Consider the following 23120-nt stretch of genomic DNA (forward strand, 5'->3'; position numbering starts at 1 on the left):
GAGGGGGGAAAAAGTGATTAGACTTACGTGGAATAAACAATGTGAAGCGCATGCAGGCTAAGAGTGAGCGAACACTTTGTGCTCGGACTGCCTCAGCGTTAGCAAGACGCGACGGGTTGGCCATTCAAATTCTGTATTTTATTCAGCATGGGTGAATATATTGAAATGTTGACCAGCTGCATGTCTGTCAATCAGTAATGTGCATGTCAGATGTCCAAAGGGGATTGACATTTCATTGCTCTGATGCGATTATTTGGATTTCTGAAGAGGCTGTTCGTTCATCAAATAAGGTGGGGACGACAGAACCATGCAACGTAATTCTGAGAATATTTTTTTTCTTTAAATTGGGAAATAAAAGTGTGGCTAATTTACCAAATATCACCCCTCACGGCAAGTTACGTCACCCATGACTGGACAGCTATGCTAGGTCAAGATCCACCATTTTCAGGGAGGATTAAATGGAAACACTTTCCTGTCCAAGTGCGCCATCGCAAAAACAAGTATTTAACCGAGCCTCTTCCAAGCACAGAACACCTTCCAACAGAGGAAAGCATCTTCGATGGCGAATCGATTGGTCGTGTGCAAATATTTGCATGATTTCCAAAGCTGAAATTGCAAACCGGGGACGGGCTTTCCAAAAGAGTGTGACTGCATCCTTGTAGCACGTTATGCCACCCACTTGATGGTTGGTGGTTTTGTTGTTGGGCTCCAAACCAACACAAGCTCTCCTGCTTGTGATATATCAAAAAGGCGTCTTATTATTATTATTATTATTTTTTTTTTTTTTTGAGGGTTTTATGGGTGACAAGGCCAAATTACAAACAAGACTATGATTTGCACTCTCAGCCATTTTATTCCAGCTGATGTAATCTAAACTGTGTCCATGTAGTTTTGTCTGGGCTAGATAAGACCCCCCCCCCACACCGCCTCCAACCCCCATTGCTCCACTGCGGCGAAAATCGGGAGGTAGCTGCAGTGAAGATGGATTGCCCAACTGGTGACACTGGTTCCCCCTCTGCTGGAGCCTCTGTGCAGTGCTAACGTCATTAAAGCAATTAATCTTCAATGAAAGGGGCTCACTGCCACCTCGTGCAAGTTAGCAAGTTTCTGTACAGGTGCAAACCCAAAGTCTGCTCAGATCATTTGCAAACGTTGCACAGACAGAATCCCGATGTGCCAAGGTAAATGAAGACTCATCTTGGGAAATATTGATGTAGTCTGTTGTTTGGGACCATTTCGAATGAAAACATGTTGTATGAAAAAAGTTTTAAAATACACTGTACTGTATGTCATTCATTGAAGGTGGTATCTTGATGTAGATGATGGAATTTTGTCCAGGCGCTGCACAGCGTTTAGTAAATTTATGTCAGAGAAATCGAGTGACAGGCAGAAAAAAAGACCTGCAATTTTTGTGACATCGGTGTGTAGAGGTGATATTGTTGAGATTTTTGCGTAGTGTTGGGAAACGATCCAGAGAAAGCAAATGATTGTGTTCAAAGATTCATTGGGCTAGTGTTGATCGAGCCCCCACGCCGAGAAACTGTATAATCATCAACATCGGAAGAAAAGCAGGGAACGCAACAAATACATCCTGTTGAGGTAATTCGGCATGCAAACATCTCTAAACATCGCGTTAGAATCTTTGTTTACATTTTGAACTTCCTGATACGTCATATCCTGCCTTCCCTTACATGATGTCGCATTTACATTACGTCACATCCTTTCGCGTCACACACTGTGCGCCGTATAAAATGCTCTCCCATTCGAGTTCTCTCTCTCTCTCTTCTCTCTCTCTCTCTCTCTCTCTCTCTCTCTCTCTCTCTCTCTCTCTCTCTCTCTCTCTCTCTCTCTCTCTCGCCATGCTTCCTCCTTAGCCGACGCTGCGATGTCTCCACTCTCTTCAAGATTAAATCAACTTTCTCTTCAACACCTGGCTTCCTGATGATTTAACCATATCCTGTCGACAACACCCGTATGAGCAATGAACCAGGAAGAACAACAGTTAATGCAACACATCCGTCTAAAAGCTCCTATGCAGAATATTTGTTCGCCGTTATTGAAAATAATCTCGCGAGCTTTGAGGAGAAAGAATGCCACATTGTTGCCATGGTAACCATCCAAATTAAGTGGTGAAAGATAAACTATCCATTCATATATATATTCAATATATATATGAATATATATATATATATATATATATATATATATATATATATATATATATATATATATATATATATATATATATATATATATATATATATATATATGAATATATATATATATTCAATATATCTAAATGCATTTCTTGATTCTGCACTATGTACAGTCTTGTTTATAGAACGGTTTTTGCACATCTACATTTGCACAGTATACAGTTGACATTTTTATTTTGTTATGCTTAGAATATCTTGTTTTCTATCCTTTCACTCCCACCCCAACCCCATCCCTCTTCAATTGCTGCTGTGGACTGCAAATTTCCCCATTGCGGGACGAATAAAGGTATTCTGATTCTGATTCTGATCCATCCATTTTATTTCCTGGCAGTCTAACATTAGTTATCTCGGCGATATTGATAGCAAATGGGCTCTTAATTTATTGTCAAACATAAGATCGTATTTATCACAACGCTTTAGTTCGCCGCTTTAAAGGACATTGACGGTATTCTGAAATGAGGAAAAAGGGGCAAGCAGAGTCAAATGCAAACATTTCATCTATCACCAAATGAACTGGTGTCACCTTCCTGAGAAATGCGAACCGTCTGTTAATATTACCCCAGTTGAAATAGTCATGACGCGCTGAGGTAAGAAACGTGCAGTCAAGCCGTCACAGGTGAGTGGAGGGCATCACAAGTAAAACCACTGTGCAAATTTTCCCATCACTTTGTTTGACAAGCACCAACACCGCTTTGGATGTATGCAAAGCCTGGCAACACTACACGCTCAGCTGTCCAAGTGGAGTAATGCTTGAGTGTTGACACCAATCGGGTGACCCCCGTGAGCTACCAGGTGCCCGTGCCGGACGTCAAAGAAGAGAGCATGTCACATCTCCCTTGGGAATGAACGTGCGAGAACCTTAGGGTGGTTCCAATGTTGATTGTAAAATATGGGATTCCAACAAAAGTTACCAAAAAAAAAATCTCACCGGTCTCGCACCGGCCAATGAAGGTGAAAACTACTTGATTATCACTTTGCATTGAGTTAGCAGATGGCTGCTTTGGCGGGGAAAAGGCTATTAAGCACAACTTTGGCCTCATGCTGCTTTTCCACTTTGCTGCTCTGCATAGTCTGGAACTCCAAAAAATGGAGGAAAGATTTTGTGTGTGTGTGGGGATTGGAGGGGGGTTATTATTTTTTAATACCCAAAAAAAAATGCTCAGAATTTTATGTCTGAGAAATTAGGTTACTTGCTGACTATTTAATCATTGTTGTATTTTGTAGTATGTGCGCAAAGATGGGTGGGGTGCGTTTGTGTTTGTATGTCATCGCTTCTATTTTTACATTTAAGTAATCAGAATAATCTTTATTGCCAATTATGTAGAGCACACAAGGAATTTGTCTCCAGTAGAACATGCTGCACTAGTAACATTAAAAAATGGAGAATAATGGAGGAACTATACCGATCTATTTGGGTTACTGTTTAGAGAGAAATGGCCTGGGGGAAAAAGCTGTTTAAATGTCTGCTGGATTTGTTGCGCATGGATTGGTAGCGCCTGCCTGAGGGGAGTAGCTGGAAAAGGTGGTAGGCAGGGTGCAGAGGGTCCAGTAGGATTTTCCGCGCCCTTGTTTGGATTCTTGCAGTGTACAAGTCCTCGAAAGTGTCAGTTGAAGTCGGATTTTATCCATTTTTGTGGCGGCCCCCGAACCAAACGGTGATGGAAGAACACAGGATGGATTCAATGACAGCCATGGAGAATTGTTGTCGCACCTCCTGTGGCAGTCCATGCTTCTTTAGCAGCCTCAGGAAGTACTTCCTCTGTTGGGCCTTTCTCAGGATGGAGTTCGTATTGACCTCCCACTTCATGTCCTGGGAGACTGTGATTCCCAGGACCATGAAGGTCTCGACGGTTGACACGAAGCAGTTGGATAGCGTGAGGGGCAGCTGCGGTGATGGATATTTCCTGATGTCCACGAACATCTCTACTATCTTGAGCGTGTTCAGCTCTAGGTTGTGACGGCAGCACAAGAGCTCCAGTTGGTTCATTTTTTATGGTAATCCGGATCACCTTTTCCATTTTTTCTTGGTAGTAGGTTCAATGTGACATTGACTTTGATCAATCACTAGCAGCTGGTTAATGTTTCATTTCGGGAAGTCAGCCATGTTCATAAAGCATCAAATATAGTTTTGATTAACGATGACATCATCTCCGAACAGAATGATCAAAACAGTGTTGGGGAAGACTTATTTCCACCCGCTGCGATAATAAAACATAGTTATTAACTGTGTGTGAATGTCGACAGCGTTCCTCATGAGGATTGACGCCATATTAAATCAATCGTGCTTAATCAGAAAAGTCATCTGTAAGCATATTTTATTGTTCGAGGAAAAGGTTTCTTCAGACGTCATCTATACTTCCTTGAAGGTGTCGGACGTTTCGCTCCTCATCCAAAGAGCTTCGGTAACTTTTCATCAATGGACCACTCCTGTACGACTGAGAGCCTACGCAGACATATTTTATTCATATTTTGTTTCAGATTTCTATTTGTTAAATGTTGTTTAATGTTCGCTGGCACTGCGCTCCCTTGGTGCATACTGAAGGGTGTATTTCAATGTTTTAAATTATAATTATGATAACAGTGTCAAAAATTAATTCCTTTTAGTAGTACTAATGACATGTGTTTATCATTATACTGAGTGAAATAGTCTCAGAGGCACATTTAAACCCCAGTCATCCTAATTCCGAATTTTCATCATGCAATTTAAACCTCTGTGAGTGGAAACATCCATTTAAATCCATATGAACGATAGATAATGGGATATAGGTTAAATGCTTATTTGTTTAAATTGTCGTTTAAAAAAAAACATTTGTATTTTTCTGATCGGCTGGTGAACATTCCACGGGTTATTCGGCGCTTGCTAAGCTGCGAATATTTACTACTGATAAATTGAAAATTCCTAGGTTTTAGAAATATTTCAACTAAACATGATCTTGCAGCCGTTCAGTTATTTTTGTAATCATTTGCAAGTAATTATTTTTAAAATTATTTATTATTATTTGTTTTATGGTTCCATTTTTTATGGAAGTTGTGCACCAAAAAATTAATGAATTGGTGTGTTGAATTTACATGATTTTATTTCATCAGGTGGTTGGATGCTATAAAACGATCTGGATCCAGACGTGAAGCACCCTTTGGCTTTCAGGTTCAGTCGTTTTTGCTCTTTAACACCCCGTCCAAAAAGGATGCCCCTTGTGTGGGCTTGTCCACTTTTATGATTGTGGAGCGACAGGCCTCCAAACTCTTTTTCGCAGACACATTAAAGGACTCCAAATGGTTCCGTTGGGGGAGTTACGGTTCAGGTGGCAGAATGACTGTCTCGCTCGCAATTTGGGGAGAGAGTTGCTTGTGAGGCTGCGTGATCTGTGTGTGAACAAGCTGTTGACTTTCCTTCAGTGAAAGACGCAAGTGCCGTCGGGCTAAAATGTGCCGCCTCGATCCATTCAATTTATCGCCTTGCCTTCAACATCGAAAACCAATAAGACTGATGGCACCCTAGCGTGTAATTCCAAGCTGCATTTTTTTTGGAGGCATTGGTGTGACACATACTGTACTACGATGCTGTCGCCGCCTTTGATTCTATGACTGCCGGCTTCATGTTTTTACCCACCATGCGCAAAAACAAACCAACGTGTTCGGGCATCATTTTTGTCGTCCGATAAATTAAAAAAAAATCTGGCTCTCCATTTGAAAGAGAGCAACAAGATGAACCATGGCCAGGAAGAAAGGTGCTCGTTGTCACTTTGTTTTAATGAGCCAAGTGTGTCTGCACCCTTGGAATAATGAACGCAACGCTCCGAGCAGATGGCTGATAATAAACGGTTGGTAATAAAAGGTAGAGTTCCGTAGAAACGAGTCTGATTGATGTTAGCAGGTCAACATCTAGCGGCTAAATTGGCCATTAAACTACAATTGTGTTGGTTTCCATGTGAAAATTCGAATGCCGAGTTGTGAAACACATTGGGAGCCACTGGTATACTAACAGGTCCACGATCCTCGTTCCGAATTGCGGATAGCATCAAATTGGAAAAAAAAAAGTCAAAAATCTGGTGCTGTTATTTTAAATGTTTTGCTTTTTATTCGCACAAATAGGATGCTAAACCTAGCAAGGTAGTGAGCATCAGCCATACCTGTGTGTGAAGTGTTGCCGAGTTAGCAACGTTTTTGCTATATGTAGTGACTATTTTGTACGGATGTATTCGATACGTAATTTTATACATCACGGACAATATCATATTTGCTAAATATGACGAGGAGTGGCTAACATGAGCAGGCGTTTGTAGCGTATAAAATTTTACCAAAGCTAAAATGTTAAAGGGTTGTGATAGAGTGCTTATGCACATTAGTAAACATATTACGTTATTTCATGCTTAGATTAGTAAACATATTATGTTATTCCATGTTTAGCTTAGTACATATTATGTTATTGCATGTTTAATTAAGACTACATGGAATAATAAAGTTATTAGTCGAATAGTTTTGAAAGCAGGATGTAACGAGTATCAAGTTTCAGTCTATGTTCTCCCAACACTGAGTTGTCTGTAGCTGATTGGACAACAGATCGCTGCTGTGGACGTTCAAAACTAGTCCGAGCGGGAGGGCCTGTCTCTTTTTTTGTGCTCTCTGTTCTGTGTGCTCCTGCCTTCGCTTCCTGCTCCAACGAGAGATGTTCTCTCTATTTTTTGTCTCACTAGAATAAAGTAGTTTTGTTGTTCACCATCTATCGTCCTCGATGATATTTTTATCACAGAACCTCGTTGAACACCGAACCAGATGAGAAACAAGAATTTGAACTGAACAGGTTGAAGGTGTCATTTTAATAACTTTCTTCAAACAGTGTCCTTCCACAACTATACGGATCACCAAATGAACTGGTGTCACCTTCCTGAGAAATGCGAACCGTCTGTTAATATTACCCCAGTTGAAATAGTCTTGACGCGCTGAGGTAAGAAACGTGCAGTCAAGCCGTCACAGGTGAGTGGAGGGCATCACAAGTAAAACCACTGTGCAAATTTTCCCATCACTTTGTTTGACAAGCACCAACACCGCTTTGGATGTATGCAAAGCCTGGCAACACTACACGCTCAGCTGTCCAAGTGGAGTAATGCTTGAGTGTTGACACCAATCGGGTGACCCCCGTGAGCTACCAGGTGCCCGTGCCGGACGTCAAAGAAGAGAGCATGTCACATCTCCCTTGGGAATGAACGTGCGAGAACCTTAGGGTGGTTCCAATGTTAATTGTAAAATATGGGATTCCAACAAAAGTTACCAAAAAAAAAATCTCACCGGTCTCGCACCGGCCCATGAAGGTGAAAACTACTTGATTATCACTTTGCATTGAGTTAGCAGATGGCTGCTTTGGCGGGGAAAAGGCTATTAAGCACAACTTTGGCCTCATGCTGCTTTTCCACTTTGCTGCTCTGCATAGTCTGGAACTCCAAAAAATGGAGGAAAGATTTTGTGTGTGTGTGGGGATTGGAGGGGGGTTATTATTTTTTAATACCCCCAAAAAAATGCTCAGAATTTTATCTCTGAGAAATTAGGTTACTTGCTGACTATTTAATCATTGTTGTATTTTGTAGTATGTGCGCAAAGATGGGTGGGGTGCGTTTGTGTTTGTATGTCATCGCTTCGATTTTTACATTTAAGTAATCAGAATCATCTTTATTGCCAATTATGTAGAGCACACAAGGAATTTGTCTCCAGTAGAACATGCTGCACTAGTAACATTAAAAAATGGAGAATAATGGAGGAATCTATACCGATCTATTTGGGTTACTGTTTAGAGAGAAATGGCCTGGGGGAAAAAGCTGTTTAAATGTCTGCTGGATTTGTTGCGCATGGATTGGTAGCGCCTGCCTGAGGGGAGTAGCTGGAAAAGGTGGTAGGCAGGGTGCAGAGGGTCCAGTAGGATTTTCCGCGCCCTTGTTTGGATTCTTGCAGTGTGCAAGTCCTCGAAAGTGTCAGTTGAAGTCGGATTTTATCCATTTTTGTGGCGGCCCCCGAACCAAACGGTGATGGAAGAACACAGGATGGATTCAATGACAGCCATGGAGAATTGTTGTCGCACCTCCTGTGGCAGTCCATGCTTCTTTAGCAGCCTCAGGAAGTACTTCCTCTGTTGGGCCTTTCTCAGGATGGAGTTCGTATTGACCTCCCACTTCATGTCCTGGGAGACTGTGATTCCCAGGACCATGAAGGTCTCGACGGTTGACACGAAGCAGTTGGATAGCGTGAGGGGCAGCTGCGGTGATGGATATTTCCTGATGTCCACGAACATCTCTACTATCTTGAGCGTGTTCAGCTCTAGGTTGTGACGGCAGCACAAGAGCTCCAGTTGGTTCATTTTTTATGGTAATCCGGATCACCTTTTCCATTTTTTCTTGGTAGTAGGTTCAATGTGACATTGACTTTGATCAATCACTAGCAGCTGGTTAATGTTTCATTTCGGGAGGTCAGCCATGTTCATAAAGCATCAAATATAGTTTTGATTAACGATGACATCATCTCCGAACAGAATGATCAAAACAGTGTTGGGGAAGACTTATTTCCACCCGCTGCGATAATAAAACATAGTTATTAACTGTGTGTGAATGTCGACAGCGTTCCTCATGAGGATTGACGCCATATTAAATCAATCGTGCTTAATCAGAAAAGTCATCTGTAAGCATATTTTATTGTTCGAGGAAAAGGTTTCTTCAGACGTCATCTATACTTCCTTGAAGGTGTCGGACGTTTCGCTCCTCATCCAAAGAGCTTCGGTAACTTTTCCTCAATGGACCACTCCTGTACGACTGAGAGCCTACGCAGACATATTTTATTCATATTTTGTTTTAGATTTCTATTTGTTAAATGTTGTTTAATGTTAGTTCGCTGGCACTGCGCTCCCTTGGTGCATACTGAAGGGTGTATTTCAATGTTTTAAATTATAATTATGATAACAGTGTCAAAAATTAATTCCTTCTAGTAGTACTAATGACATGTGTTTATCATTATACTGAGTGAAATAGTCTCAGAGGCACATTTAAACCCCAGTCATCCTAATTCCGAATTTTCATCATGCAATTTAAACCTCTGAGTGGAAACATCCATTTAAATCCATATGAACGATAGATAATGGGATATAGGTTAAATGCTTATTTGTTTAAATTGTCGTTTAAAAAAAAAAAAAACATTTGTATTTTTCTGATCGGCTGGTGAACATTCCACGGGTTATTCGGCGCTTGCTAAGATGCGAATATTTACTACTGATAAATTGAAAATTCCTAGGTTTTAGAAATATTTCAACTAAACATGATCTTGCAGCCGTTCAGTTATTTTTGTAATCATTTGCAAGTAATTATTTTTAAAATTATTTATTATTATTTGTTTTATGGTTCCATTTTTTATGGAAGTTGTGCACCAAAAAATTAATGAATTGGTGTGGTGAATTTACATGATTTTATTTCATCAGGTGGTTGGATGCTATAAAACGATCTGGATCCAGACGTGAAGCACCCTTTGGCTTTCAGGTTCAGTCGTTTTTGCTCTTTAACACCCCGTCCAAAAAGGATGCCCCTTGTGTGGGCTTGTCCACTTTTATGATTGTGGAGCGACAGGCCTCCAAACTCTTTTTCGCAGACACATTAAAGGACTCCAAATGGTTCCGTTGGTGGAGTTACGGTTCAGGTGGCAGAATGACTCTCGCTCGCAATTTGGGGAGAGAGTTGCTTGTGAGGCTGCGTGATCTGTGTGTGAACAAGCTGTTGACTTTCCTTCAGTGAAAGACGCAAGTGCCGTCGGGCTAAAATGTGCCGCCTCGATCCATTCAATTTATTGCCTTGCCTTCAACATCGAAAACCAATAAGACTGATGGCACCCTAGCGTGTAATTCCAAGCTGCATTTTTTTTGGAGGCATTGGTGTGACACATACTGTACTACGATGCTGTCGCCGCCTTTGATTCTATGACTGCCGGCTTCATGTTTTTACCCACCATGCGCAAAAACAGACCAATGTGTTCGGGCATCATTTTTGTCGTCCGATAAATTAAAAAAAAATCTGGCTCTCCATTTGAAAGAGAGCAACAAGATGAACCATGGCCAGGAAGAAAGGTGCTCGTTGTCACTTTGTTTTAATGAGCCAAGTGTGTCTGCACCCTTGGAATAATGAACGCAACGCTCCGAGCAGATGGCTGATAATAAACGGTTGGTAATAAAAGGTAGAGTTCCGTAGAAACGAGTCTGATTGATGTTAGCAGGTCAACATCTAGCGGCTAAATTGGCCATTAAACTACAATTGTGTTGGTTTCCATGTGAAAATTCGAATGCCGAGTTGTGAAACACATTGGGAGCCACTGGTATACTAACAGGTCCACGATCCTCGTTCCGAATTGCGGATAGCATCAAATTGGAAAAAAAAAGTCAAAAATCTGGTGCTGTTATTTTAAATGTTTTGCTTTTTATTCGCACAAATAGGATGCTAAACCTAGCAAGGTAGTGAGCATCAGCCATACCTGTGTGTGAAGTGTTGCCGAGTTAGCAACGTTTTTGCTATATGTAGTGACTATTTTGTACGGATGTATTCGATACGTAATTTTATACATCACGGACAATATCATATTTGCTAAATATGACGAGGAGTGGCTAACATGAGCAGGCGTTTGTAGCGTATAAAATTTTACCAAAGCTAAAATGTTAAAGGGTTGTGATAGAGTGCTTATGCACATTAGTAAACATATTACGTTATTTCATGCTTAGATTAGTAAACATATTATGTTATTCCATGTTTAGCTTAGTACATATTATGTTATTGCATGTTTAATTAAGACTACATGGAATAATAAAGTTATTAGTCGAATAGTTTTGAAAGCAGGATGTAACGAGTATCAAGTTTCAGTCTATGTTCTCCCAACACTGAGTTGTCTGTAGCTGATTGGACAACAGATCGCTGCTGTGGACGTTCAAAACTAGTCCGAGCGGGAGGGCCTGTCTCTTTTTTTGTGCTCTCTGTTCTGTGTGCTCCTGCCTTCGCTTCCTGCTCCAACGAGAGATGTTCTCTCTATTTTTTGTCTCACTAGAATAAAGTAGTTTTGTTGTTCACCATCTATCGTCCTCGATGATATTTTTATCACAGAACCTCGTTGAACACCGAACCAGATGAGAAACAAGAATTTGAACTGAACAGGTTGAAGGTGTCATTTTAATAACTTTCTTCAAACAGTGTCCTTCCACAACTATACGGACCATTTCTACACACACAAATTTTGTCACATGAGATGATGTGCTTTTTATAAAAACAATCGGGGAAATTTAAGTTTAGCATGCTACCCCGCTGATGATGTTTAACATGACAGGCAATGAAAATATCACATTTCAGACGTCCTGTCAGATGTCAGTTATTCCTTGATTTACTGTAAAATTCACAAAACGGGTATCTACACCGACAAATGATAAAAATGGCACATTTTAGGATTTAGTGGTTGCTTTTCCTTTTACAATAGTGCAAGGATGTGAATTGAAAAGAAAATGACACCTCAACATGAAGCTTTGAAAAAATTAAATCACTTCCTCGGGAAATAAATACACAAATAATCCCTGCTTCAGAATTTTATGGGGTAGTATATGGCGGCATTGCCCTCTGAGCAAAAAGAAATGTTACATGGAGGCAAAAGTCTCACGTTATTTTCAGAGTAAAAAGTGTAGCAGTTTACCTTTGACTTTGTTGAAGCGTTTCACTGCCCTTCCTCCAAGAGATGACACCCCACGGAGACATCCTGGGTCTGCACTCAATGAGCGTGTCTCCGCCAACCTTGACCAAGTCTGGCTCCTCAATTGGTTGTGGGAGAAATCTGGTGCAACAGCTGAAGCACCAGGGCAAGACTTGTTATATCATTTTGAATAAGGGGCATTTGCCCGTCTGTGTTCTCAATCTTAATTTATCACAAACTCGGGCCAAATTGTAGTTAAGGTTTACTCTCGGGGGGGCGTTATGAAGTTTGGGAAGCCATTGGAATGTTTCTTGTCATCCACATATTCCAAATAGAGCGCACAACAATTAATTAATTTATTCATTGCCATTCACAAATTTATTCGGGAATTGAAAATATGACGTATTCGGGTTTTGTTTTTTCTTTTTTGGGTGCCGATCAAGCGCTGGCCATGGCCTCTGGCAATGTTTCTTTTCCCTTTCACAAGGGGGCGGCATTTCCCTTTTTTCCATGTTTAGTGCTTTGTTACCGCTTCAGCTGTTGTAAAAGCGCTATATAAACCAATACAGTATGTATGTATTGCATTGTATTTTGGACAGCTGCCCTCACTTCAAGCTCGTATAACTCCCACAAAACCCATATAATTTGGGAATTAACTATTTTTTTCAGAAGAAAGAAGTGAGTCGAAGGTTTCTTACACTGCATTGAATGTTTGTAGTCCTAAAAATCAATACTCTGTGGGTTCTGCAATTCGAGTGACAATGACAAAATCATTGGCCCTGGAATGGACACATCTTTGCACATCTGGCAATTAATGAGTTAATAACTACTTTTCAAATTCGAAGTAAAAAAAGAATGACTGTTATTGTGGTTTACATGGGACAATTTGAAATTTTGGTTCAGACTTTAGCAACCATCATGGAACTTGACATGCTTGATTTGCTTTCCCGGACCGAATAAAGTGATGTGGCGGGCTAGATTTAGGCCCTGGGCCATGACTTTGACACCTGTGATTTATCACATAAGCACACAGATTTGGTATTTATTTTTTGTTCCATTTCAATTCGAGAGACTACAGATTCTTTAGTGGCATTTTGTTTTCCCCTCGTAGCGTTATTTTTTTGGGGCGGGTGGGTCACCCGAAAGTCTTTGCTTCAACGAGGTTTGTATTTGTCTCTTCTCTCTATCTGTGACAGATGACAGATGTTGGGCTTTTTTCCCTCAATCCATTTTCAGGCCAGATCACAGCAAAGCATGTTACAGAGTCCCCGGCCTTGAGATTGCGGTGAAGGAACCCATATAAATTATTCTTGCAGAGGTTACGTCTTTCTTGAAGTGAAGGCCATAAAGTGGAAAGAAAAACACACCACTACTAACCAATAACTTACAGTGGATGTCACGTACCTTGGTTTAAAACAGAAAAAAGTGCAAATGTGCCAATTTGGAGAATAAAAGAAACAATACAGCTTGCTATTCATATTGAGCTCCCATTGAATAACAATACGAGAATTATTTTATTCTTTTAGTGAAAAAAAATGATGAATGGCAGAGCACCTACTGTATGATTTATATTGAGTGTCTTTACATCAAGTCAACTCGGCCTTGTGGTAAATTGAAAGCGTTCACGCCGTCTGATAGTGATCCTTGACATTTTGTTTTCAGCTACACCACTGCACACTGACTCCAATTATCCACATGGTGGAAACGCCCTTGTTCAGCCTGGCAACCCCACACCGTACTTTTGGTCATATTCATATTGAAACGGCAAAAGTCACATGAAATTTAATATCATCCAGAAGGCTCTCAAACAACGCTGGGGGGAGATGGTCAGAACTCAGAAAACAAATTGCATTTCTGTACGCGTCAACGCCGGCCTGTCAAATCCGCTGGAAGACTTGTTTCACACCTACAGTCTAATTGCTGCCACAGCAGAAAACCACACAGTGATGAAGGAGTGACGAGCGACAACGTGTTCAAAAAAAGTGCAGGGCGATGGGCCATACGAGGCGATTTATAACTAAGAGTGAACAAGGATGTGCATAGGCAGACATTTAATATACCGTATTTTTAGTGTATACGGCGCACCCAAAAGCTTTGAATGAAAAGATAACCCTGCGCCTTACACGCAGGTGCGTCTTAATTGTGAAATAATCTTGAGGCACAACAGGTCGCGGAATTATTGTCAGCAGCCAACGACTCCATTTCCCCTTGTAGAAGAATTAGTGTTTAACCCCACTAAGCCTCTACTGTAGCACCTGATAATGTGGTGTGCCTTATATTTGTAAAACCTTTATATATTTCTGTATTATATATATATATATATATATATATATATATATATATATATATATATATACAGTAAAGTCTCGTTATATCGATATCGGTTATATCGATAGTACCGCTTATTACGATACTATTTTCATTTCCCTTGCACATTTCTAGTCTTTTTATGTATAATTAGTACCGTTTAGTACGATACCCGGTTATTACGATAATCCGGTTATTACGGTGCTCCTTTTCATCCCCTGCCGGCCATTTTTGTTGTTTATATCGATATATCCGTCGCGCCATTGGTCAACTTGGTCACGTGTCTTGTTACGTGCGCCGCCATCGGTCGCGCCATTGGTCGACTTGGTCACATGAGCCGCCATCGGTCGCGCTATTGGTCGACTTGGCCGTGTGACTTTGTCACGTGACACGCCATCGGTCGCACCATTGGTCAACTTGGTCACATGTCTTGGTTACGTGTCACGCCAATAGTCGCGCCATTGGTCGACTTGGTCAGGTGACTTAGTTACGTGCCCAGCACCCGTGTAGCAGAGCCATTTTCATTTTCAGACGCTAGCTCGTGTGTAGCAGACGAGATTGAAGTGTTTGTGTTAAAAGGTAAAAATGGGAAGCAGAAGAAGATTGATGACTTTTTTAAATTGTATACATAATACAGTAAGATGTAAGCGTTGCAGTTTCCCTGTTGTGTTATGTACATGCCCACTGTACTGTATATGAATGCAATCGTTTTTTGCAACAATGTTTCTTGTTTTGTCTGCTGAAGCGCGATGATTTTGAAAATTATTAACATTCCATACTGTGTATTAAAGGACAGCCGATGTCACTTTTTATTCAAATGCAAATAAAAATGACTTCACGCCAAGACGTCTTGCATTGCTTGTGAATCCAAACAATGGCTTCAGATTCGGATAATATGATTTCTTGTTACACATCCAGTTATGAATATTTTTCAAATACACTGTAGTTCTGAAGATTAAAGCATACATGTTTACAATCATTAAATAATTATATGTGCCATTTTGAGGCAACATTGGGGGAACATCTCTCACCCAAAAAAAAGGGAGCTAATGGCCAGCTCCGTTTCTTATATGGCGCTTGGCTGCCCTCTTTTTGCGGCTTTTGTTTAATGCAGTTCGGCGCAGGATCGGATATATCGGTAGTCCCGGTTATATCGATATTTTTTCGGACTCCCTTGAATATCGATATAACGAGACTTTACTGTACTTGGAAAACGTTTACCATTCATTGAAGGTGCATCTTACAGTCCAGAGTGCCTTATATATGGAAAAAGTTTGAAAGTACACCATTCATTGGGGGTGTGCCTTATACACCGTAAAGTACCGTAATATTATTATTTTTATATGTTACCTTTGTTTTTGTGTTCCTCATTCTTTCATGTTTGCATTTCGTGGCCATTTGCTAAGGCAGGGGAGTCCAATTTTTGTGCAAAAGGGGGACAGATTTGGTGTGCTAAAAATGTAGGGGGGGGTCAATCTTGGCGGGCGTTTTTTTACATATAACAGCAATTAATTCAAATACATGTTATTTAATAAAAAGGCATACTGTGTTTCATAATTTCTTTTTTTATTTTCAATTATCTTAATTGTGTGTTTTGGTTCATCTGAAACATGCATTTCAAAATTGAATTGACATTAAAAATTGAATTAAATTCACTTCACTTCACTTTTTTAAGACTAATTGACTTTTTCTAACAGATGAACAGAAGCTGTTGTTCTTGTGTTGATTGTCACCATTTTAGAAACATTTCTAAAAATTTAGAAAATCTGCATTTTAGAAAATTGGAGGGCTCATCTACTAATTTGCTGTTCCTAGTTGAGCTTCTAGATGGCAGCACTTAGCGCACCTAGGTGAAGGCGCTACTGCCCAATGTATTCATTCTACATGCGGGCCAGACATTATTGATTTTATGATGGAGTGGAGGCTGTGGGCCACATGAAAATTTACCAGAGGACGCATTTGGCCCCCGGGCTACACTTTGAACATTTTGCGCTACAATGTCAAATTACATCTGATCACTTGCAGACGACCGAGCAACATGATTTGTTCCTCAAAAATATAGCAAACAGAGAAGCAGAAGTGCTGACGCATGATGCTTTTAGTGCCTAATAACCGAGGGGGTCAAAGGTCATCTGGTAAAACAGACCCAATGAGGAGGACCCGGAACAAAAACATGCACACGCGCATGCGTGACCACAATTTCACCATCTTACCGATAACTCGTAGTTCGGCGTTGGAGAAGACCTCGCCATACTTGTTCCCCGCGACACACTGGTACATTCCCATGTCCGACAGGGTCAGGCGACTGATTAACAAAGCCCCGTCGCTCACCTGAACGCGATCCTGCGGACGTAGAGGCATGGCGTTAACACGCCGAGTTCCTGCAGCTCATCTACATAAAAAACAGCTGTGGGGCCAATGAATTATGCTCCGAAAATAACAGACGTTGCAATAAATCTCGGATTTCATCACTAATGAAGGGGAAGGCTTGGGTGGATGGAGGCAGGCTCGCAGAAAATGACCCTAATCAATCTGCATGTTTATGAGAGCGAAATAAAGCCAAGGCCTATTTATATCGGCGACTGCACCGCAGGGCCCGTTTCCCCTCCAGCGGGATGCGGATATCCATATCGGAACATTGCTCATTTACACCCCATGCTGCATTGTGGAAATTGGCGTACATTGGACCCTCGCATGCCACTCGCTGCCCCAGATTTGCCGATTTGGGGAGGTGCAATGGAGATTGGTGGTATATGCCACTTCATATTTTTCAGAATCAGAATCAGAAAACCTTTATTCGTCACGCAATGGGGAAATTTGCAGTCCACAGCAGCAATGTGAAAGGGGATGGGGTGAAAGGATAGAAAAACAACATATTCTAAGCATAGTAAAATAAATATCAACTGGCGTTGAAAACGGAATAAAGTATCATGATGTAAAAATATAAAATTGTTGTGAAAATTCTTAGCATGTGCCACCTTTTTTATTCTTTATACAGTGGGGCCTTGGTTTACGAACGCCTTGCCTTACGAACATTTCGGTTTACGAACGTTAATTTTATGAAAATTAAACCTTGGATTACAAAATGTCCCCATTGTGGGACTATTAAAGACGTTCTTATTCTTATTCTGAAGCCAAACAAGTTCCAGTAACAAGGTTGACTGACTCCCTGATGGTCAATCAATGAAAAAAGTATTGGGAGAAAGAAAATTGGTCACTTTATTTCTCTGAAATGACGTGCATAGGCAAGACCAATTACAGTAATACCTCAGTTTACGAACGCTTAATCTCACAAACCTTTCGCTTTACGAACTTTAAATTCACGATAATTTAATCTTGGAATATGAACTAGTTTTCCGCGGATGAACCAAACCACATAGCGCCACGGTGGCTGGCGGACTAGTTTTCGGCAGATGAACACCAAACCACACGGTCGAACAGCGTCACGGTGGCTGGCGGCCTAGTTTTCCACACCATCTTTGAGTGCAGACGTGGTTTGTTATCGAGTAGAGTACTTATGCTATTATGGGACCAAAAAAGACCCCACCACAGGCTAGTGTTGAGCCGAAGAGGACACAAAAGAAAATTACGGTAGAGCTGAAGAAGGAGATCATCAAAAAACACGAAGGAGGTGTGCATCTGTGTGACTTAGCATCCCTGTACCAGTATGCTAAGTCGACCATTGCTACGTGTGACTAAGGGTGTTTCTGTGTTGTCTAAGCAACGGTCTCAGGCAATAGAAGAGGTTGAAAAACTTCTGTTGATTTGGATTAACGAAGAGCAGCGAGCAGGGATATCATCAAGAGGCAACTACATCAACGACCATCATAAAGGTAAATAAAATGACTTTCTTATACAGTACAGTTTATTTCTTTAATTACAATACAATAGGACATTTATTATACATAACATAAGGTATATTTTGTGTAGTTTTAAGGCTTATTTAGTAGAAAATTAGGTTTTATGCGGACCTGGGAACGGATTATTCTCATTTTTAATGGTTTGTTATGGGAAATAAATGTTTGGCAGACGAACTTTTCGCCTTACACACTCTTTCTGGGAAGCAATTAAGTTTGTAAGCTGAGGTATCACTGTTCTCATAAGATAGACATGAAACATCAGAGGCAGTCGTATCGCTAATTCAGAGAACAAAAGAGTCATAAGGTTGTTAACAAACAGGAGTGGGTGGGGCCTTGACGTCTCCGGCGGATCCTGAATTGTCTCTGAGCGGGGACAGTGAGGCATGCCCGAAAGACTTCGCAAAGGAGGCTTCGTGACAGGATAATCGAGCCGCTTCATTTTTGCTCTCAATGTGGAGATGTTGCAGCTGGATGATCGCGCTTGTCACCCTCTCGAAAGTAGAACACGTGCCGATAGTGACGGTCCTTCTCAAGGGCAAAACGGCCATGCCAAGGGCCGGCCATTGTTTGTGGTGCAGCGTGCAAGGTGGGCGGCGAGCTCGCTTTGACTCTGAGCGATCTTGTACAAACTCTGACCCTTCACTCTCACCGTGCCTGCGCAAAGTAGATAACGGTGCACACAAATCACGGTGTGAAGGTTGCTGGAGCAGGCATGCCTGCGTGTACCAGCATCTTTCGTTTGTTTATGAAAAAGAAGATTGCCTCATAGTTCCTTTTCTTTCTTCTTTTTTCAGTTTTATGATTTAGTATTTACACAATCCAAATCCGAGGAGCCAGAGATCACATATTAGAGGGATTAAAAAAAGTGATTTGCTCATTTGTAAGATTTGCATTTCTGTAATTGAAATGGATGAATATCCCCCCCCAAAAAACCACGTCAGACTATGACAAATTTAGTCATGTAAAAAAACACGTCATCTGATTTGAACTTGACTTCAAAACTGACATTGGTCGCATTTACAAAAACAAGAGACTAGAGTTGCATCCATCCAAAAATAAACACTCGAGGAAAGATAATTTGGTTGAGATAGAAAGCAAATTCTGTCATAAAGAGCAAATGGAGCATCGTCTGCCTCTTCTGCTGTGTGTCACTGACCTTTCTGTGTTCCATTCATTGCACGTCTGCGGTTAACGGTGGCATTTCAAATAATGGAACACCTTGGGTGATAAATCCATTCAGCCGCGCAGCCTGAATCAAATCATTTAGTGGCGATTTTCAAGGGGCTACTTCAAGGAACACTGGACTTTTTTCCCGTTTGAAGAGTTTGTATTTTTGCTGTAATACTGTTGAAATTATGAGGGAATTTTAATAGTGACTTAGAAAGAAATGAACTGGGCGGTGCCGAATCGCACAAGAATCTTCGCACAGTGTTTTTTACAGCAATGATGAAAGATGATTGGAACTGTTTGAGAGGCTTTTAATGTTTGATAGACCGTCATTTGGGGGGTGTATTGGGGGTCTAAGAGACAGGTGTCAAAGTTATGGCCAGGGGGCCAAATCTGGCCTGCCACATTATTTTATTCAGCCCGTGAAACCAAATCAAACCTGTGAATTTCCATGATGCTAGATAAAGGCCGAACTAAAATTTCAAATTGGTCCATGTAAACCACAATAATGGTCATTATTCTTGACTTCATAATGGCGCACGAGAGAAAACCCTGTCTACAATGTGGCCCGCGGCAAAAAAATTATTGTGACACCTTTGGTCGAAGATATTAGAACATTAGAACTATCATTGTAAATGAAAACAGTATATCATCCAATCAAATATGGTGAACTTTACAGTATTTAATCAAAAGTTATTATTAGTTGATACACAGACACGCGCGCGCACACACAAACACAAACACACACACACACACGCACACGCACACACACACGCACACACACACACACACACACACACACACACACACACACACACACACACACACACACACACACACACACACACACACACACACACACACACACACACACACACACACACACACACACACACACACACACACACACACACACACGCACACACACACGCACACACACACAAAAGTATAAATCATGGCTAATATGACATTAATTTAATAAGCACAAAATTAATGTAAAAAAAATTCAACACCTGTGCTGGGTCAGTTTAGGTTTATCCAAAAATGACCGCTCTTTATTTAATAGCTGTTCTATGCTCCAAGCCTCATATTTGGTCACAGACTTTGGCTAGTAAAAATACGCTCGCAGATACGAGTGGATAGAATGAGTTTCGCCCCCTATAAGAAACACGGAGAGAATCTTATCTTTAAAAAGGTCATCCTGGTAGGACTCCAAGTAGAGCTACTTCTCCTCCGCATCAAGCAGAGCCAGGCGTGGCATCTCCACTACGCCTCCTTGGTGAGTTATTTCGCCCAAGGAAACACTCAATATTCAACAGAAAGACCAAAAGAATAGATTTTGTCCAGCTTGGGATGGCCTTGGGATTTGAACGGGAAAACTGGGGCAAAGGGGTTGGTGGGCCTCTACAAAAAAAAAAAAAGTACTGTATTTTCACACCTGTCTCCATGACTGAATAAAGATGTCGCGGGCAGCGTTTGGGCATTCAGCATTACCGAAAGTGTTTTTTATTCGACAGGCTTCAGTGCGCCGGTGGTGCCAGACTGGGTTCATTCCAACAACATGTATTACAATGTGGCGCTGATCAATATCCTCTGGTGTGTTTTTGTCGCCGGTTTTGCATAATGAAGCAGCTGTTTATTCATTAGGTACGCACCGTAGCCAAGAGCTCATGCGGTCTATTTATATGGATTGATTTGTCATGTAAAAAAAAAAAAGCCGCTCGTTTATACCGTCTTTGCCCCGTTGAAGACATTTGCTGTTGTGAATAGAAGCGGAATGACGTCCTGGGTTTTACATTCTCGCGTGGCTCACCTCTACCGGCGTTAAATTCTCTCCATTTTTCATCCATCTGTAGGAGGGTTTCGGCTTTCCCGTGGCTTTACATTCCCACGCCAAGGAGTCATCAATGAGCTTCTGGACATCTTGAGGTTTCTCAATGAGATGTGGCGTAGCTGAAAAAAAAGTGTAAAGTGGACGTCACAATCGGCTAAAGCAAGGGTGTCAAAGTCATTTGTTGCCGCGGGCCACATTGTGGTTACGTTTTCCTCTCGGGGGGCCGTTATGAATTTGCATAAACCATTAGAATGCTTCATCCGCTCCAAATATTATATATACAGTGTACAAAAAATTTATGAATAACTAGTTTTGAAATTAGAAGTAAAAAATAATGATGTTATTGTGGTAGCCACATTATAAGTGCTTTGCACGCTGGGTCTGAGACAACAGTAATTTCATCTGTCCTCATGACAAAAAGTTAGCGGACACCAAGGCAGACAATTCTGAAAAGTTGCCTGCCCGATTTGTCAGAACTTGAAACAATAAGACGACTAATCACAAAAAAAACATTGTTGCAAAGTATTAAAGATATTTTTTTTAATTGAGGATGTTCCTACCACAAATGCTCCCTTGCTTAATCTAGCGTAAATATCCCTAGCTGATGATTTTGCTCCAATTGTCGTTTGTCCATATACTGTTTGTCATGTTGCACAATGCAATGTTTGCGTTGCGTCGTCTGCTACAAGCCACATGAACTCCTCTTTCCCCGATGCTTTTAATAATAATAATAACATTAATTTCTAAGCGTCTTTCAAAACTGTCAAGGACTTCACAGTCACGGGATAATGTACGTTTACGTTTTGTAGCATCATAAATTTTGTTGGCTTCTTTTGAATCTTTCTTCTGGGGCGAGGTTCTGTGCATCTACGGAAATGCACGACCTTAAAACGCTCGGGAAAGTCCGGAAGCACGAAGCAGGCTTCTGATTGGCTGCTGTGCAGAGTATGCAAATTGACAAACGAACCGAAATTCCCAAATTTCCAAACCGAACGAAGATTTCCATATCAGAATAATTTACTCCGATTTCGAAATCTTCGTTCAAACGTTTGCTTTGAAAAAAATATATATCTATTTTTATTCTTGAAGAAGTTGTCGGCCACCCGGGCAGAGACGTTTTGTAAGTTGTACGCCCAACGTAAAAGAAGATGTTATTTCAGACACTAATATTACCATATTTGACAATAAAGCTGACTTTGACTGTACATGCAACAATTTGAAATATTGGTTCAGATTTCCGCAGGCATCATGGAACTTGACATGTTTGATTAGCTTTCACCGGCCAAGTAAAATGATGTGGTGGTCCAGATTTGGCCCACGGGCCTTGACATTTGACACCTGCGCTCTGCAACCAGGGTGTCAAACTGATTTTTTTGCTGCGGGCCACTTGTAGTTACGGTTTTCTCTTGGGGGCTATTATGAATTTTGGGAAGCCATGAGAACGTTTAATCCCCTCCACATATGACATAGAGCGCACAACAAATTGAAGAAATACTTTTCAAATTTGAAGTAAAAAAAGAAGAAAAAAAAAGACGGTTATTGTGGTTTTCGTACGACAATCTGAAATTTTGGTTCGGACTTCAGCAAGCATCATGGAATTTTAGATGCCGGGCTAAGTTTGGTCCACGGGCCTTGACTTTGACACCTGTTGGCTAAAGATTTTTAAGTTATGAACGACATTAGAGTGACACGTTTGCAACAGCACTCACAGGATTGACCTTTGGAAATCGTTTTTGGAATGGATTTGATGATGTTTGCTTGGTTCATTCAAATAAATAATGTAACCTTTTAATATGAAGGAGTCCAAGATGGCGCCCGAGTAGGCAGCCGTCAGCAAGTGCTCTGATGAGCCTTGCTTTTTTTGTTGTTTTTGTCTTGTTTTTGTGTTTTCTTTTGTCACTTTGTGTTGTTGTGCGCCGTGTGGAACGGATACGGATTGTTTTTCAGCATTTTTGACCACGACATTCATCAAGGAGGAGACTGTGCTGAGCGGTTGCGCCTTTTCGGCAGCATGAATATGCCAGTACTGTTTTTGAAAGGGTTGAATGT

General features: G+C 41.0%; 1 protein-coding gene across 1 annotated transcript in view; it reads right to left on the reverse strand.

Annotated features, from left to right (window-relative positions):
• LOC148890766 (contactin-4-like) overlaps positions 1–23120 on the reverse strand; it is a 103432-nt gene that overhangs the window by 26277 nt on the left and 54035 nt on the right. Inside the window, 3 exon segments of the mRNA XM_089010274.1 lie at positions 11907–12012; positions 12015–12056; positions 16424–16553. Of these exon segments, the coding sequence (XP_088866400.1) occupies positions 11907–12012; positions 12015–12056; positions 16424–16553 (278 nt within the window).

This window comes from Hippocampus bargibanti, linkage group LG12, assembly GCF_051943395.1.
Source record: "Hippocampus bargibanti isolate YZ-2025 linkage group LG12, ASM5194339v1, whole genome shotgun sequence".
Classification (NCBI taxonomy): Eukaryota; Metazoa; Chordata; class Actinopteri; order Syngnathiformes; family Syngnathidae; genus Hippocampus; species Hippocampus bargibanti.